The sequence below is a fragment of the Peromyscus leucopus genome, chromosome 20 (assembly GCF_004664715.2).
Source record: "Peromyscus leucopus breed LL Stock chromosome 20, UCI_PerLeu_2.1, whole genome shotgun sequence".
Classification (NCBI taxonomy): domain Eukaryota; kingdom Metazoa; phylum Chordata; class Mammalia; order Rodentia; family Cricetidae; genus Peromyscus; species Peromyscus leucopus.
In genome coordinates, this window is record NC_051080.1 from 43,110,976 (window position 1) to 43,129,360 (window position 18,385).

The 18,385-nt window shown below is 38.9% G+C and overlaps 1 protein-coding gene across 4 annotated transcripts in view; it reads left to right on the plus strand.

Moving 5' to 3' along the window:
* Nucleotides 1-18,385, plus strand: part of Vps13b (vacuolar protein sorting 13 homolog B) — a 527,154-nt gene that overhangs the window by 295,088 nt on the left and 213,681 nt on the right. For all 4 annotated transcript variants that reach the window (XM_028884474.1, XM_028884475.1, XM_028884476.1 and 1 more), the window contains one exon: nt 2,753-2,896. In XM_028884474.1, coding sequence (XP_028740307.1) covers nt 2,753-2,896 — 144 coding nt within the window. The remainder of the gene's footprint in view (nt 1-2,752; nt 2,897-18,385) is intronic.

An 18,385-nucleotide genomic window follows, 5' to 3' on the forward strand; every position in this document is an offset into this window, starting at 1 on the left:
AAAAAAGAAGCAAACTAAAAAAACACCAATAGACAAAAACAAACAGAAAGCCAGAGAGACAGACAGTCACACACACACACACACACACACACACACACACACACACACACACACACACGACGGGAAGGGAGGAGGAACAGTGGGTGGTATGTAAAATGAAAAGAAACTTTAAATAAACAAGTAAACCTTAAAAAAAAAAAAAAACCATGAAGTCCATTTTGGTTTGGACAAATCCTCCTGGGTGTGGAGCTAGCCCTAGCCTGTGAGTCTTCACACCGAGTGACGCTCCACTCAGAACCCCTTTCCCTACAGGAATCAGGTGAACATAGCTTCTTGGTTAAGGGCAGGACCGTGTCTACTTCCCCGTCTCTGTGCTGGGATTCCGTCAGGCTGGAGCTGGTGCAGGTCCTGTGGGTGCTGTCACAGGCTCTGTGTCCTATGAGAGTCAGTCCTGTTGTGTTGGAAGATCTAACACCTGCGGCTCTTACAGTCTTCCTGCCTCTTCTTCCGTATAGAGAGGTTTGGTTCAGCCATTCTGTTTGGTGCTGAGATCTCCAGAGTCTTTGACTCTCTCGACAGTGTCTGGTTGTGGGTCCCTGTGTTACCACCGTCTTGAAGAAGAAGCTTCTCTGAGGAGGGTAGGGTGCTACTGTGACGGAGTCCCACTTTATTTTTGCAGCTGTGGCTTCCTGGTAGAGTGGTTGTGGGTGGAGTCACAAAAGAATGGAGATGTTCTGGAAGGAAAGGCTGATAGAGGAAGAACTAGGGCCCTAGGACTATACCAAGAGGCTATGTTCCTATGGGACGGAGGTGGGCCGCGAAGAGAAGCTAGTTTGGTTTCTTTAGAGCCCCCAAAGATGTATAAGGACTGCGTCTTATGGTTGGTTTCTTAGTAACACAGCTGGTTTAGACTGCACAATACCTTAGGAGGTGCTTTTCCCCAAAACTGTCATTGCTGTGAAAATATGAACAAAGATTCATACATTTGAACACATTAGAGAACTGATTAACTTCCTGTTTATATTTGGTTCACAAAAATTAAATATTGTGTCTGGTTTGTACCTTCCTCATAGAGGAAGCCATGAGATTGGCCCCTAAAACTACCATTAAAATAAAAGAAGAGCGAATGACCAACAAGAAGAAGAAACAAAAGAAAATGGACAAGAAACAAAACAAAACAAAACACAGATCACTTTGAAATAACTTTTTTCCTGGAAATAATTCCTTTCTTGTAGTCTTAAGTCACAAAGTTAAGAAATGAAAATAAAAATATATAAAAATGTAAATACAATTCTATCCCAGCTTAGTTAACTGATAATTTGACTTGAAGGCCTTGGTAATAATTCCTCCTTCCCAGGGAGTGGGACGGGAGGGGAGCAGGACTAGAGCTGTACCTGGCTGGCGTTGGGAGTTGGAGGCCTTCGCTGCAGCGCTCCCTTACCTCCTCCTCTCCGCTCCTGTCCTGTCCTTAGCTGTCCCATGTGAGTGCCCCGCTCACCTCCAGTTGTTCTGGAGGTGAGGACAGGACGAACGAGAGTAGAAATGATTCTTGCCTGTGGTACTAAGCTACTCCTCCTACCCCTGCAGGCCATGCAGCTCAGCACAGGACAGGAGAGCTCATCCTCTAGTTACCGGTCCTGTGTCACTAACATGGTACATGTTAAGACATGGTACAGTGACAAGACAGTTTTTTAAAAGGTACCTCTAAATTATTGTCCTTTCTTTTTTCATCATGACTTGAGTAAGAAAATAAGAATTCAAGTATAATAAACTAATATAGGAAATTTGTGAAGGAAAGTTTATTTAATCCCCCCTCCAAAAAAAAATCATACAAACATGCTGTTCTTTATGACTTTATTTAAAGCAGCTCCAAACTGTCTGGTGTGTGTTTAAACCAACCATAGTGTCCTTAAGTCTATCCTTGCATTACACTAGCAAGGAGATCTGCTGGACATTTGCAGACATTTGAACACTGTCCACTTGTGCCTCATGACAAGGGGCAGGACTTGTGCTTGTTAACTGAAGCTTCTGGGTTGTTTTTGTTTTGTTTGCCTCCTCTGAGTGGCTTCTAATGATAAATGTTCCAGGGACAAGTTATGAAGAACAGCACCAATTAACTGGTGGTCATCTACCTAGTGCTGCCAAGGTTTTAGCAGTTTAAAGAAGAGAAATTAGTATAGCTGTCTTGCAGTCAGCCCTTTTCTTTGTTATAAATCATTTCCTGTGGTCTTTGGCGAATGTTCGTCCAGTGGTGTTTCTAATTTTAACTGTTTACCTTTAGTGGCCTGTTTTCATCTGTCTGCTCCAAGAGCCGGTTGGCCTTCAAGGCCACTATAATCTTGGCAGTATTCTGAAGGTCCCAGCACTCTGATGTGGAGCTCGCTATGTAAAAGATTCTTGGTAGCTGTTTGTACATTTGAATCAATGAACAAGATCTTACTACAAAATTACACCATTAATTACATATAAAACAATGACAGTAGTTTGAAGTGTGGGGAAAAAAATAAATGAACATGAAAAGGTAAAAAAATTCCCATTGTTTCCTGACGTATGTATATAGCACACAGCCCAACAGACAGTACACCCTTAGAAGTACTTGTTAAATTGATCCATTCAACTATGTTAGTGGCTGTGCTTGGTAGTTTTGCTTTTCTCATTAATATGTATACTTGAGTCCCTAGAGAGTTAGAAAGTAATAAGCATCCAATATCATTTTACATTTTTCAATTAAACCTATTTTCCTCCTCTTTAGGAGATTTTAGTGTGTGGCCATTCCTTGGAAGTGAACATAACCACAAACCTGGACTTCTTCCTAAGTGTGGCTCAAGTTCAGCTCTTACATCAGTTAATAGTGGCAAATGTGACTGGATTGGAGCCGTCAAGCAAGGCCACAGAGGTAACCGTTACCTGATGTTGATTCTACTTTCTTCCTTTCTGCCAACTTTACAAAGGAAAACTTAATTAACTAAATGCTTTCTGTTAACTACCCTGCATTAACTTTTTTCAAAATATGGTCATAAATCATTTTAGATTGATGTTTTTTATATATATATTTAATTTGTTTATTCTCTTTTCCTCTTATCATGCAACGTCAACAAATTACTGTGGACTGATGTCAGAAAATCTATTGTTAAGACATGAGAAACCTGGTACAATTTTTATATACTCGGATATATTCTGGGCGGGAGCTCTTTTATGTGAACTTTGTAAGCATTCTACAGGAGTATCTTCCAAGAAATAATACCTAAAGCATTCACTTCGTTTGCTTGGTGATGAATGGCCATGATCATAGGCTGAATGCCTGCTTAGAATTTCAGTTTTGTTCTCATGCTGATTCATTGGAAGCCTAAAAACGCCTTCCCTAGAGTAAAATGCTCACAGAAGAGTTAATGTGCCTTGTTAGATGTGCCCCAGAAAGCTTGTCTGTTTCCATGCCTCATTAGTCATATCTGTACAGGAGAATGGATCTTCCGTGCAAACTCTCAATATGTAGAAGAGGTGTTGCTTTTCCTCCAGTGAGTGACACAGAATGCATCTGAAGTGCCCCTTGGTGAAGAAGGTGCATGCACTATGGCCTCATTTTATAAACATTTATTCACAGATCTTCAGGCATATCCTAATAATCTTGGAAGAAGATGAGGTCTTCCCACCCATTATATAGGTGAGGCCTTGGGATCTTAAGGTGTAACTAACATGCCTAAAATAGATCCTGAGTTAAGAAATGCAGCATCACAGAGTTGAAGTTCAGCCTTTCAAATCATTTCACTTTCTATCTCCCAGAAATTGTGTAACTCTCCTCATGGTCTTTATTTTAAAACAAACAAACAAACAAACAAACAAACAAAAGTTAAGTATGATAAAGCTTATGTTTGTAAATGGAGTTCACTAACCTAATCATCTTTTACCTACTATAATTTACTTAGGAATGACTTTAAATTGACTATAAATCTATATAGTATCCAAAATGTTTCTTCTAGTATATTTAAGAAAATCCATAAATATATAATTAATTGGCATGGAAATGAGCAAATTAAAAATATTCCCCCTTCATTTTCAGTGATGTTTATGAAGCAAGTGATGATGGAGAAGAGAATTTTATATTTCCATGGCACTTCTGCCTGTTTCTATTGTTGACTCTCACATCAAAGAAATGTAACTCAGATTATGGGTTTGCTTTGGGAATTCATACAATTTAACACTGTTAAATGATCATCTGCATACTTGTATTGTTTGTTAGTAGTTCAGGAAACAGCAGGTAAAGGGACACCTAGAATTCATAACCACTGTGATAATAACTCAAGTCATTCCTCAGATACTCATGAAGTAGAAAGCATGATGGCTGCTTTTAAGATGTTTCTGTAGTTCTCTGTTCCTTCTTGGTGCTCATTTTTGAAAGCACAGGCTCTGTGATCCTTTAAAAAGGGGAGCTTTATAGTATGTGTATTTACAGTTGAAAACATGAAAGCACAAAGGATAATTTGGTGTTGCCCCCAGCCTTAAAGAAATATTTGTGTGAACATTTCATCTTCTTGAAGAGATTCCGGTGAACGAGGAAGATATGATTCCATTCATGAGTTATTAACAGAAGGTACATTGGATTGTCATGGATAGAAAGATATTTCCTTATGATAGTATTCTTAACTATTCAAGCTATACTTTGAAAAGACCAATTGATTATCTTATAAACAACAATACTACAACAATTTTTCTTAATTCCTAATTTGAACTTGATTGTTGATCGACAAGTAGAGGCAAAAATGTTTATTTAAATGCGTATCCTGACCCAAAGAACTATTATTTCATGTTAGTGACGACTTAATCATAGAAACAAGGAAGTCATCGAGAAAGATACCTGATGTGGACCTATGGCCTCCATCTGTATATTTGATGGAGTGAGACCTGGCTCTAGAAATGTCTATTTGTCCTGTGATTTTCACTGTCCCTTCAACATTGCTACTGATATGTGGCTCCCAGAATATGCTGTTTCTTCTTCGCTTATCTATACATGACAGTCTTAGAAGGTATTTAGGAGAAATAAATATTACTCATAACTCCTTCTGTAGTATAAAATACTTTTGATCTCATAAATGGCCTAATTATCCAATCATGGCTATTAATAACAGTATAATATTTGCCATCAGTTTCAGGAACCCTTGCAAGAATGTCTGGGGCTGGAAAGATGGCTCAGAGGTTAAGAACACTGGCTGCTCTTCCAGAGGTTCTGAGTTCAATTCCTAGCAACCACATGATGGCTCACAACCATCTACAGTGAGATCTGGTGCCCTCTTCTGGCATGCAGGCATACATGCAGGCAGAACATTATAATATACACATAATAAATAAATAAATCTTAAACAAACAACAACAACAAAACAAAATGAGAATGTCCTTCCTCACCTAGCTTACTTCCACAGTCCAACATCCCATATCATCTTTATATCTCAAGGATTACATGGGGCTGTAAAGTACACCTACAATTGGTATTTCATTTATGTTCTTGGGTCCTGGTTCCCTCTCTTCTATATAAGGGAGGAGCCTTAATAGTAAAGCAGTGTACCATTCTGTTCTCTCCCCTTTATTTCTTCCCAGTAATTAGCTTGTCTGTGATACTGATCGATACAACTGCTTTACCTTTCGAAGGTTCTTTTACTTTATTACAAAATACTATTGTTGCCCATTAAGTTCAATCATGTGGACGTTGCTATCACTAGTGAAAGCATATTATGCACAGGCAGTGGTGGTGCACACCTTCAATCCCAGCACTCGGGAGGCAGAGGCAGGCAGAGCTCTCAGTTTTGAGATTAGCTTGGTCTATAGTCGAAATTCCAAGACAGCCAGGGCTATGCAGAGAAACCCTCTCTCAAAAACTAAAAAAAAAAAAAAGGAAGGAAGGAAGGAAGGAAGGAAGGAAGGAAGGAAGGAAGGAAGGAAGGAAGGAAGGAAGAAAGAAAGAAAAAAAAGGAAAGAAAAAGAAAAAGTCATAATATACTTTCAGAGTAAGTATGGAAGATTGACTAATTACATCTGCCAGTAAATTTCTGGATGTCATTGCATTAAAGTTAAAATTGTAATTCATGCAGATATTTTAAGAAATAAATCATTCTTATATCATAATAAAAGAAAACTAATAATTGTTGTAAATGTCCCTAAAGCTATCAATGTACAGATGTATAGGACATCAGAAACAGAAAATTCTGCCATTACATTATTTTTACTCCAGTAGTGGTTAGAGAAATGTTCACCATAAAGATTATTTATATATTATTTTAAAGCATTTGAGAGATATTGGCCAACAAGATGGAAGATAACAAACTATCTGTAAAGTGATGAAAAATACATATAAGATACCAAAACTATCTATAACTCAAAGTAATTAATGTATTTTTCCAGTGCATGGTGTTGTCCCTGAATAACTAAAATAACATAAACTTAATTAAGAACGTCTTGATGAGGTGTATCAAAGTAGCGCGTGCCCTATTGTGTCTCCCACCTCATGCTAATCACATTTTGCCACTTTCATCTCTGTAAGCCGCTCCTTTCTGGTTCCCCATCTAATTTCTAAGGGGCAAGAATAGACTTCTACCTCTTGACTCACTGTGGTCTTGGCTGCTTACTTATTGTAAGTAAGCAAGAGGACATCATTGCTTTTGGACCCTCCATCATCCCAATGTTCCCAAAAATTCCTCTTTGCCAATGTGAAGTGTTTCATTATAAGCATTTCATAAGTCGTACGTCATATTCATTGCATAACGGAGTAGGATAGTGTGATCTTCCTTTTATTCATATTTCCTGAAATTAGTTTTGGCAGTTTTATTTACTTCATATTTAGAAAAACTGTTTTTTGAGAACTTCATGCATGAATACTGCATCCACATCACTCCTACCCTCCTTCTCCACCTCCTATTTCCCTCCTCCTTCCCCAAATTATGACCCTTCTTATCATAACAATTATCATTGTTATGCATTTATTCATACACACACACACACACACACACACACACACACACACACACACACACGTATGCAGCCTACTGAGTCTATTTATCCTTGCCCATAAATCCATGTGTTCAGAGCTAACCACTGTAATTGGACAACCTATGTGGGAAATGGTCTCTGGAGGGAGCTGATGCCCCTCTCAGCAGCCACTGACCCCTTGTAGCTCCTCATCTAGGGGAGACCTGGTGCAGTCTCCCCATCTGCACTGATGCGTTTGACTAGTGCTGCCTGCCATTTTTAGGTCTTGTTCAGGCAACTGTATTGCCATGCTTGAGAGTTCCCAGGTGCACCTTCACTGTCGTGTCTAGGGAACATTACCCAGAGGCATCGTCGCTGTTATCATTGTCCCCAGTCTGATCCTGCTCATACCAGTGGCTTAGCAATTTACTTTTCATGCTTTGAACCATCCCTCACTTCAAGCCACTCTGCCTAAAGTATTTTCTTCCTTTTCTGCTTTGGACTATTCTATAGACCTAATGCACCATGGTTCAAAATATCCAGGTAAAAGACTTTTGAAGTGAATGTGAAGATTTTTTGAGAAAGTCTAGGTGTCAGAAAAATAATGTGTTCTATGAATATAAATTAGTAAATTTACCAATGGGTTTATTCCACCATAGTAAAATATTAAGTATTTTGAGTTATTGTACTAATATAGTATAATAGTATGTAAAAATATTGAGATGTGGATTTTTATCACTGGCTAATATAGTTTTCTTGGATAGTTTTAAAGTTTATTATATAATAAATATTTTCCTATGAGCTGTGATTGATTATATTGTAAAGAAAATGGTGGTAGTGATTTTTTATAATAGTAGATATTAATAATATATATTAACACATAAGTATATGTTGTTAACATTGATGTCTACTATTAATTATTAATGTTATTAATATTTTAATATCTACTATTAAAACATTAATAAATAGATGTTTCAGTGATTTATTTTTCTTGCTATTTTAACTTAGAAATAATATGCTTGGTCTCCATTTTAGGAGTAGGAACCTTTTTGGTTGAAAGTGAGGCTTTGTTACCAATATTGTAATAATCTAAAGATCACTAGGATTGATTTAAAGAGGCCTTGAGGGTAAATAAGAGGGAAAGGAACTCCTAAGTGTGTGGTGGTGCAGAACTTGAGTCAATGGGAGGAGGTAGGGGAGTGTTCACCCTGAACATGGAAGGCAGGGTGGGTTTGAGCACGGTAGGAGGGGGTGTGCTTGGACCATCTGTTATCTTGCTTGAGGAGGGCACGGATGGAGAAGGCCAGGTTAGAGGGTAACTCTGAATTCATAAAAAGAGAGGAAGGCTTATGATTTGGTTGGTGTGTGTGTGTGTGTGTGTGTGTGTGTGTGTGTGTGTGTGAGAGAGAGAGAGAGAGAGAGAGAGAGAGAGAGAGAGAGAGAGATCTGTTTAGATAGAAAAGTTGGGATTGAATATAGAGAAAAATAGCCTATTTATTTATTCTATAAATATTCAACTCTACTTCTGTATCAAACATAATATCATGACTACTAAAATAAATAATAGATGTCAAGTGTCTTCTCTAGTATACATATATTTAGTAGGGAATATAAGTAATAAATGAATAATTGGAGTTAAATGCAAATATATATTCCATTTCTCACTTCTGCCAAGATTATGTAGCTAAAGCTTTGTAACCAATTTGCTCTCTAACCATCCTGTATAAATCTCATTTAGATTAGAGGGGTGGTTGTCAGGGAAGCAAAGCACCCAGGGATAGAAATTAAATTTACCATTAAAGAATATTTAAGGGATCTAAGGAAATGGCTCATCGGGTCATATGCTCATATAATGATGGAGAACACTTGGATTTTGTGACCCTCATAAAAGCCCTCCAGTGTATACAGAATCCTTACACATCAGTGCTGAAGTAATATGCACCAAACTTAAACACTGATGCAAAGGGTCTGAGTAGCTCCTTCTAAGGATGGTACAGACATGGCCAGTACATGGGTGGAAAGGCTGTTCACTGCATCAGCCACTGGGAAATGCAAATCCAAACCACAAAGAAATAACCCTCCACACCTACTAAGATAGGTGTATTGAAAAAAATCAAAGAAAAAATTGGTAAGGAAAATTAGAACCTTGATAATTGGACTAGAATCTGTAGATGAACAATCTTATTAAATAAGAGACACAGAGACAATTGCAGAGTTAAAAGCCCAAGAGGTCAGAGCAATAACTGAGAGCTAAAAACCTTACCCTTCACTGCCGCTGCTGTCCTCCTCCGCCAGAGACCTACTTCCTATGTGTTCGTCCTTTTAATTGACTTGTTGTTCTGCCTTCTCATTGGTTGTAAACCCAACCACATGACCTCCTCGTCACTGCCCGTCTATACAGACCCCCAGGTCTTCTATGGTTGGTATTGAGATTAAAGGCGTGTGTCTCCATGCTGGTGGTATCCTTGAATACACAGAGATCTGCCTGTCATGTGATCGGGGATTAAGGGCGTGTGCTACCACTGCCAGACTTCTGCTATGGCTTGCTATTAGCTCTTACCCCCAGGCAACTTTATTTATTAACATACAAATAAAACCACATTTCAGTACAAATAAAATACCACCATAAGAATCTTTATTTGCATAGCCTGCTGTTAACCATGTTGATCATCAGGACATCGCTGCAAAATTCTGGTCTTAGGTTGAAAACAATGGCCACTCTTCTTTGGAGAGTTTTGCTGAATATCCTTCAAAACTAAAAAGTAGTCCTCCTTGTGCTTATTTATGTAAGCTGCACTAACTGAACTTAGTGGGTTATCAAAGCAAGGGGTTCTGGGAGGGAGGGAGGCTTTTGGAGGGTGGGTTGACAGAGGGAAATGTGATGTGTGAGATATATATATATATATATATATATATATATATATATATATATATAACCTATTACATATTATATTGTATATGTAGTGAATATATGTATACATATATACTGCATATATATTGTATATGCATATAATGTTTTCACAAATCATAAAATTTAAGACTTTTTATATTTTTCATTACTGAGCTCTCAAACTGGAGTGTAGAATATAGCTAATCACTAACGTTCTGAGCAAGAATATGTATAAACATTTAGAAAACCACTGAGATGTGAAGTCTGACCAAAGGCTATAATATTCAGTCAGTGTCACCAAAGCCCCAAGAAGATGTTTCTCTCTTATATACCAGTCTTTACATCAGTGTAGAGATGGTGGCTCTGTGTCTAGAAAACTGTGTCCTCTCCTTCCTTTTGTCATTTCTAAGGTGTCTGCGTTTATTATCTGTCAGGTTTTAGTCAGCATATTCAAGGAAAGAGGAAATGAATTGGGGAGTGATGTACATATCCATATGAGGACAAGCTTTGAAGTTGTATACATCACTTGTGCTGACATCCTGTTGGTCGAAACTTAACATGTGCTCACTTCCAACTGCAAGGAAGGCACAGAATTATAGTCTTTCTATAATATCCAGCTGGCCATCATTTTATTGCCGTATGCCTTATTGAGAAATACTTAGAAATAAGGAGGTCATGGAGAAGTCCATGCAGATCATCAGCACTCTTAGCCACAGGGACTTTGAGGTTACCTTCTAAGCAAAGTGAAAATATTTTTCACGAAGTAGCTTTGCATCCTTCACAATACATGACACACATCCCCGAACAGCCTAAAATTTCATACTGTATACTATATTGGAAATAATCATAGCTTGCGAAATGGGGTGATGCTATAGGGACGTTATCTTCTCCCATTGTTTCTAGCACTCTTAATATGAGTGTAGGTCTTAAGTTTTGAGACAAGTCTTGCTGTGTAGGCCTGGTTGACTTAATATTACCATGTAAACCAGGCTGCTCTCAAACCTATGGTAACTCCCATACTTCAGCCTCCCCAAGTGCTGATCTGCAGCGGTGCACCACCATAGCCAGCAAGGCAGCTGGTATTTTGGTGGTAAAGTACATTTTTCTGTGTCATGTGATTTTGAAGCTACCATTGCATGGTAGCCATGTTGTACATCATCTTCCAGACTCAGTCATTGGCTGATGTGGCTACAAGACTTAGGAAAGGGCAGTATTTCATACGAAGGCATTCTAAGAACAAGCTCCCCTTCCTGTGGACCGTGCACTCACATGTTGCTGCTGAAGCTCTCGCCCTGTTCTTACTCCTAATCACTGTCATGTGCAGAAAACGGGTCTGTGTTTTGAGAGGAGGTGGACACACAGAGGCAAAGCTGGGGCCAGAGGACTTGATTGGCGGCATCTGACTTCCTTGATACAATCGTTGAACATATGGTTTAGAGAAATGTACAGAGTTCTGGAAAAGTCCTTCCTTCCCTGTCCTCTCCTTTGTGGCATAACTACAGTGGAAGTAATTGGTCACACTGTGACTATGTGATGACAGAAGGCACACAGCACTGAGACGTAAATGACAACTGCTGTACCAGATGGCACTTGACAGTCTGTGAGAAGCATAATCTATATTGTTAAGACACCAGTATCTGGGTTTCAGTTATGTAAAGCCAACAGTATTCTAAGCTGAGTTGGTAAGTCCAGCCTGGTTCTGAGTGTGTAGTGGATGACACTGAGTAAATGCCTTGCTCTATATACTAATGACTGGATTCTGTAACTCATGGAAATTCCATCTCTTTCTATAACTAGAAAATGTAAGGCGTGTACAACATACAACTCCAATGACTTTAAAGAAATTGGTGTCTAACACTCAGTGGGGACAGACTCAGTACACGGTTTAAAGTACTGTAGAAAGAATGATGGATGCTTTAAAGCCCAAGCCCATTCTAGTCCTAGAGGAGGCATCTGTACGCATGTGGCTTCAAGCATAAGTGCCGCCGTAGGATTATTTCCCTATTGCCAGTGTAAGAGACTTTCAGCTAGGAACTGAAATATAGCACCGCATAGTGCTCCATAGTCTTTTAAGAAGCTCCAATTAATCTACCTTGTGTTTCTCTTACACTATGACCACACTTTCCAAAGTGAACTGACTTAAAGAGGAAGAGGGCTGGATGCCCTGGGTTATGCTCATTTGCCTTCAGTAATGATTGTTATTCCTTAATAGCAAGTAATCATCTAATTTAGCCTCCTCACAGAGGTGGTGTAAGGAGTAACCCATGCTCATTATCAAATCAGTGCTTTAGAAAGAAGGAAGCTTTTGTAGGGAAATGTAAACCATGTTTTGGAAGGCAGACCAGAACCACATCTTTGGAGATGTGCCGTGGGAGTCTCAAGCAGTGTGTCCTGAGAAGAATGGGAGCCGCTCACAGCACTAATTGAGCGTTGCTTCCTTCGCCTTCCCGCCTGCCTCCCCACCCGACCACTTGCCCTTAGGCGCTTCCTTAGCTGTTTCCCCATCTGCCCCCATTCGGGTTCCTTGCTAGACTGTCCCCTGTGTGGGGGGGACCTGTTACTGCTTTTTAAGAAAAAGAAAAAGTCTTACTTGTAAAAATAACTTACTTTGTTTTACTTAGCCATCACAAAACACACAGTGCTTAGTCTAAGCTCCATTATGATTTTTCAAGTAATGGATATTTACACCCAAAGTGACATTTCTATTTCTCCAGACTTTTTCCTGTTATTACATTTAGTCTGGGTACAAGTACCTAACAAATAAAAAACTACATCAAACACTACTCGGATGTCTACTGAGCATGGTAAGGTCACCTCTTAAACCATGTTATTGTCAAACTGTCCTTTGCTGCTGCTGCCTCTCCATGCTCAGCAACCAGTGTCCTCTCTGGGCTGCTCTTCTGCACTCCCCACACCCCAGGCCTCACTCAACTATTCGGCTGTAATTTATCTTCTTTTTATCCATGCTCAGGTGTCTTTCTGACGTCACTCCTGTGAGAGCCAGCCTAGTGGCGGTTCAGAGTCACCCACTGGAGCCTGTGATTTAAGTTTGTGTGTTTTTACCAAACTGCCTGGAAGGCTTTCCTTGCAGTTAACATAAGATGCTTGATTTAAAGGATTAACAGGAGAGCCGTGAGAATGTATGTAAGGCTGATGGGAGGTTTCATGCATTTTCAGTTCTTATTTCTAGACCTTTGCCTCTTTCTCAGAGGTCTTTCATATCAAGTAACTAATTCTCCTAGATCATAGAACTGTGTAAGATAAACACCAAGGCCTACACTTGGTCATCTTCCTTCTATACTTTTAAATTTTTTACTTGAGGGACTATGGACTAGGTGGTCCTTATCATTTTTTAAAAGTTGACCAACAGTACTTTTTAAAATGATGAAATTTATTTATTAATCATTTTGTAAACCTAGCTTTAAAAAATACTGGACTATTCAGGAATGCTGCTGTAGTAGACAGGAACCCCAGGCCCAGGCATTGTCTGTTGATGGCACAGCTGCCTGGACTCTGGTACCCACAGCTGTGGTTTGGCCTCACTCACTGTGTGAGGGTGCTCTAAGTTTTCTCTGTCCCTTCGCTCCTTCGTTCTGTAATGTGCCTCTGACCTGGAGATTTCAGACTGCAAAGCTATGGAAACTGAATTTCAGGAAGGTCTCAAAATTTGACAAAATAGGTAGCTACTATCAAAGCAAAGTTTCTGGTATTCTGTGTTTTTGTCTCTCTGTCTGTCTGTCTCTGTGCCCGCCCCCGCCCATGTCTTGCTCTCTTTTTCCCATCTCTCTCCTCCTTTTCTTTCCTCCTTCCCTCCCTCCCCTGCTCACTTCTCCTTCCCCTCTACTACTTCTCTCTCCTCCTCTTTTACTCTTCCTCTTCACCTCCTGTTAAAAATACTCAGGATAAGCCGGGCGTTGGTGGCGCATGCCTTTAATCCCAGCACTCGAGAGGCAGAGCCAGGCGGATCTCTGTGAGTTCGAGGCCAGCCTGGGCTACCAAGTGAGTTCCAGGAAAGGCGCAAAGCTACACAGAGAAACCCTGTCTCGAAAAACCAAAAAAAAAAAAAAAAAAAAAAATACTCAGGACATGTTGAAGTAGTTCCCTCACTTACAGGAGTGGGGTTGCATAGAGTTGGAATGGCCCAGGGTTTCACTATGCTTTGCTCCTTTGTTCCTGCCTCCCTTCAGTGTGTTGTCCATGCTGGGCTGGAGTAATTCTCCTGCCTTGGTATGCTGACGAGGAGACTGCTATAGACAATCACCTGCTCTTGAACTCTTCACGATTTCAGTATTTCCTTTATGCCTATACATAAAAAATGTTAGATTGAAATGGAATTGTTTATGTTTCCACGGAGTGGGGGGCAGTATTGCTTTGGTTTTAGGCTTTATTTCTAAATATGAAAAAATAAACGTTGAAATGTCACTAGAGATTTACATGAATTGGAATGAGGAAGAAAAATTGATAGCATGATGTTATGAAATAGTGAGAGGATAGACTCTTCCTGAAAAAGATGGGCTGATATTAGAACTTGTAATGCAACAGGGGAAAGCAAGCTGATGGCAGATTTCAGAACATTTGTAAGCTTAGTTGATAGGGAGCCAAGGAGATGCCCATCTAACAGTTTTCGTCTTCATTCTGAATAGGCTATACCGTTAGGTTGTAAGAACAATAACCGGGGCTAAGGGTTGAAATGGAGCATAGATCAGAATCTATAGAAATGAATACACAATAGTAGGTTTTAATGATTTATTTAAAAAATAAATAAATAAAACCAGAGGAATATAACAATGTAAATTCAGAGCTCGAGGTCCAAACCTCAGGCTTTACTCTTTGTGGAAGCCCAAGAGAGAGAGGGATTCAGATACTAGACACTAGGAAGTTGCTTAAAGGCTATTATACTTTTTAGAATGTGTGTCATCAACTTAAATAGTTTTAGATTTGTACAGTAGAGTAGATGATTCCCTTGTACTTTATTCCTAGTTTCCTTCCTTAAAAGGAATGAGCCAGCACTGATACATTATTATTAACAGGATATCACAGTTTTCACTGAGTTTACCACTGCCCTTCTCTAGAAGGGAATTTTGTTTCGGGATCCCATCTATAGCACTACATTGTTCTGTCTCTGGAGGCTGCCTTAGGCCAGCAGTCCTTGACCTGTGGGGTTTGAATGATACTTTCACAGGGGTTGCCTAATACCATCAGAAAACAGACGTTTACATTATTGTTCATGACATGCAGCAAAATGACAGTTAAGAAGTAAGTAGCAATGATAATAATTTTATGGTTGGAGTCATACAACATGAGGAACTGTATTAAACACTTGCAGCCTTAGGAGGGCTGAGAACCACTGCCTTAGACAATGTCAATTTCTCATGGTCCCCTTGTTTGGAATGACATTGACAATTCTGAATCATAGATTAATGTAGTACCTGTCTAAACTGTGCAAAATGCTTCTGTTCAGATTGATCTGTTAGAATATATAAGTAAAATCCTTTAGAATCTGTAAAAGTATACCTTTAAGTGTAAAAAGATTGAAAAGCAGTTAGTCAACATGAGTTGAAATGGGAGTTAATCAGTGATGTGCCAGGCATTTCTCCGTCTCTGACATCCTTCATGTCTTCATCTGCAGAGGGTTGTGCTGTCACTTCCTCTACTGGGCTCTCCTTGGCATTTTGATGACCTGAGAGAAAGCCCAAGATAGACCTCCAGAATAGGAGCAAATAGTGGTTAAAGTAACTCTCCCAGAGATAGTTTCTTTTTTAAAGCTGATAAGAAATCATAAATTTATTGTAAACTAGTCATTTGGTATACATACAATTTTACCACTTATTAAGGGTAGAGACAAGTTTGTGTACTAAAGAGATGGATGTGTGTGTTTATTTTTACATAAAGAACCATTTCTTGGCTAAATATTTGATACTGCAAGACAGTGCATCTTCATTGTTTTTTAGTTTAGATTTTGATTTTTAATCACTGCTGAGAATATCATTTTACATAAATGCATTCTAGAAAATGGTAGAAGTATATTTAGGACTGTTTCAGAAATTATTAGAAATTGTGTCCTAGTCCTAAGCCAAACTTTTAATTATTAAAACAATATTTTATTAGTTTTTTTTCTTCGTAACTCGTTTTTATTGATTCTTTGTCAATTTCACATCATACACCCCAGTCCCACCCACTTTCCAGTCTACCCACATGGTTCAGCCATTAAAGGCTAGGCTCTCAACCCAAAAACATAGACAGCTTCTTACTCATTATAAGTGAGGAAAAGTCTCAGCTGCTCTCAGACATGAGGAGGAAAGATTCAGGAAGTAGCCCCAACCTGCCACTTCTACTTCATTTGACCGTTTGGTGGGGGAAGATGAGTCTAAACTCTTAAAACTCTTACTTGTTGGAATCACACAAGGAATTGTTGTGCTGTAGTGATTTCGTCTTTATCTTAGGAGGGTCTGAGCAGCCCTTAGTCCTAATTCTCCTCAGCCATCCTTCCCCTCAGAGACCTCACTTTATAGGTCCATGCTCACATTAAAACGAGAGAAAAAAGTTGTAAATATAAGTACTTTCTATTTCTAGCCATGGATAATTTCTCTAATACTGCATTTTAGTGTTCTCCAGGAAATGTACCTAGGTTTTCTAGGCATTGCTGTAGGTCTTTCATGAAATGAATGCATGTGTGGTCCATATGAAGTTAGATGCCAGCCTTGAAAATAGCCTATACAAGGTCTTGAGGTGGATGTTCCTCACTGCATTTCCAGTGAGTATGAGCATCACCACTGTTTCAATATTCTGCATCCTACATTGAGTGTGCAGGGAGGTCTTCAAGTCAGAAATTGTATTCAAACAGGCTAGAATCAACATTTTAGCAAGGCTGTGATTGTATCTGGAGGCTCTGTAGGAGAGTCCATTTCCTTGCTTTTTCTAACGCAAGAGAGGCCTTCTGTATTCCTTGACTATGTGTTCATCCTCCGTTTCCAAAGCCAACAGTGGCTTCCAAGTTCATCTTACACTATATCACTCTAACCACAGCAAGGAGCAATTGTAATGTGAAAAATAGTTACCAACACTTATCATAGGACAACTTACCACATTTAAGGAATTCATTCAGAAGACCTAAGTTAGGAATAGGTAAGGGGCAGGAGGGGGAGAAGAGTGAGTAGACGTAAGAGTAATCCTAATGTACGTATACATGTGTGAAATTGTATTTGAACAAATTCAGTACAAGTTAATTTCAACTTTTAAATGGAGAATTTTATGATAAGTAAATATATTTTCTAAATCAAAAATAAAGATTTACAGTTGCCTTAAAATTTCAAAAATCTTTCTATTATATTCAGTATGTCTTAAGAAATAGTATCCTTTGTATTTATTTTGTTACTATATTTTAGCAGCTTCATTAAAATGTAGCTCATTTGCCGGGCGGTGGTGGCTCACGCCTTTAATCCCAGCACTCGGGAGGCAGAGGCAGACGGATCTCTGTGAGTTCGAGGCCAGCCTGGGCTACCAAGTGAGTTCCAGGAAAGGCGCAAAGCTACACAGAGAAACCCTGTCTTGAAAAACAAAAAAACAAACAACAAAAAAAAATGTAGCTCATATACCACTAACTCATTGAACGTGCTCATTTGTCTGGCATTTAATGATATTTAGTATTATGTAGTCATACTACAATCACTATTAGAATTTTTTTTTTCACACCAAAAAGAAATATCTCACTCATTAGCCATCACTCCCCAAGTTCCCCGTGCTTGGGCAGCACGGGCATACTTTTTTCTTCTACAATTGGCCTATTCTGAAATTTGACATACAGGATCATATCATAGGTGTCCTTTCACTTAGCACAACCTTTATATTATTCACTGTATGTTAGCTGGTATCAGTACTCAAATCTCTTTTTTGTTTTTATTATTGTATAGATAAGTACCACAGAGTTTTGTTTTCTGGGACTTTTTATACATTCATCAGTTGATGGTCCACTCAGGGCTATCATTAATGGAGCTACTATAAACAGTCATGTGCATGCGTTTGTGTGAATGTGTTTTCATTTATTTTGAAATGTGCCTGGGTCATTTGGTAACTCTATTCAACTGTAGTCCATTCATCCATCTGTCCTTCCTTCCTTTTTTCCTTCCTTCCTTTCTTCCTTCCTCCTTCTTTCCTTCCTTCTTCCTTTTTTTTTACTTTTAATTTCTTTTCATCACTAGTAATATTTTAACTAGAACCTCCTGGGTTCCATAGGAACATTTTCATCCAAGTGTATAATGTACACTGAGCATCCTCCTGTTCTTCTCCCTCAAGTGCCCCTCACCTCACAGTAGACCACTGCTACTTTCATGGTACACATACATACATTTAGGAATTTTTGTGTCTATATAAAATCTGAAACCTAAAGTTGAGAGTAAACATGCAGTATTTGCTTTCTGAAACTCAGTTTACTGAATATGATTATCTCTAGTTTTATCCATTTTCTTTCAAACAACATATAGTTGAAAAGATTCTATTATGTGTATATACGATGTTTTTTATCCATTCCTCTGTTGACTGGTT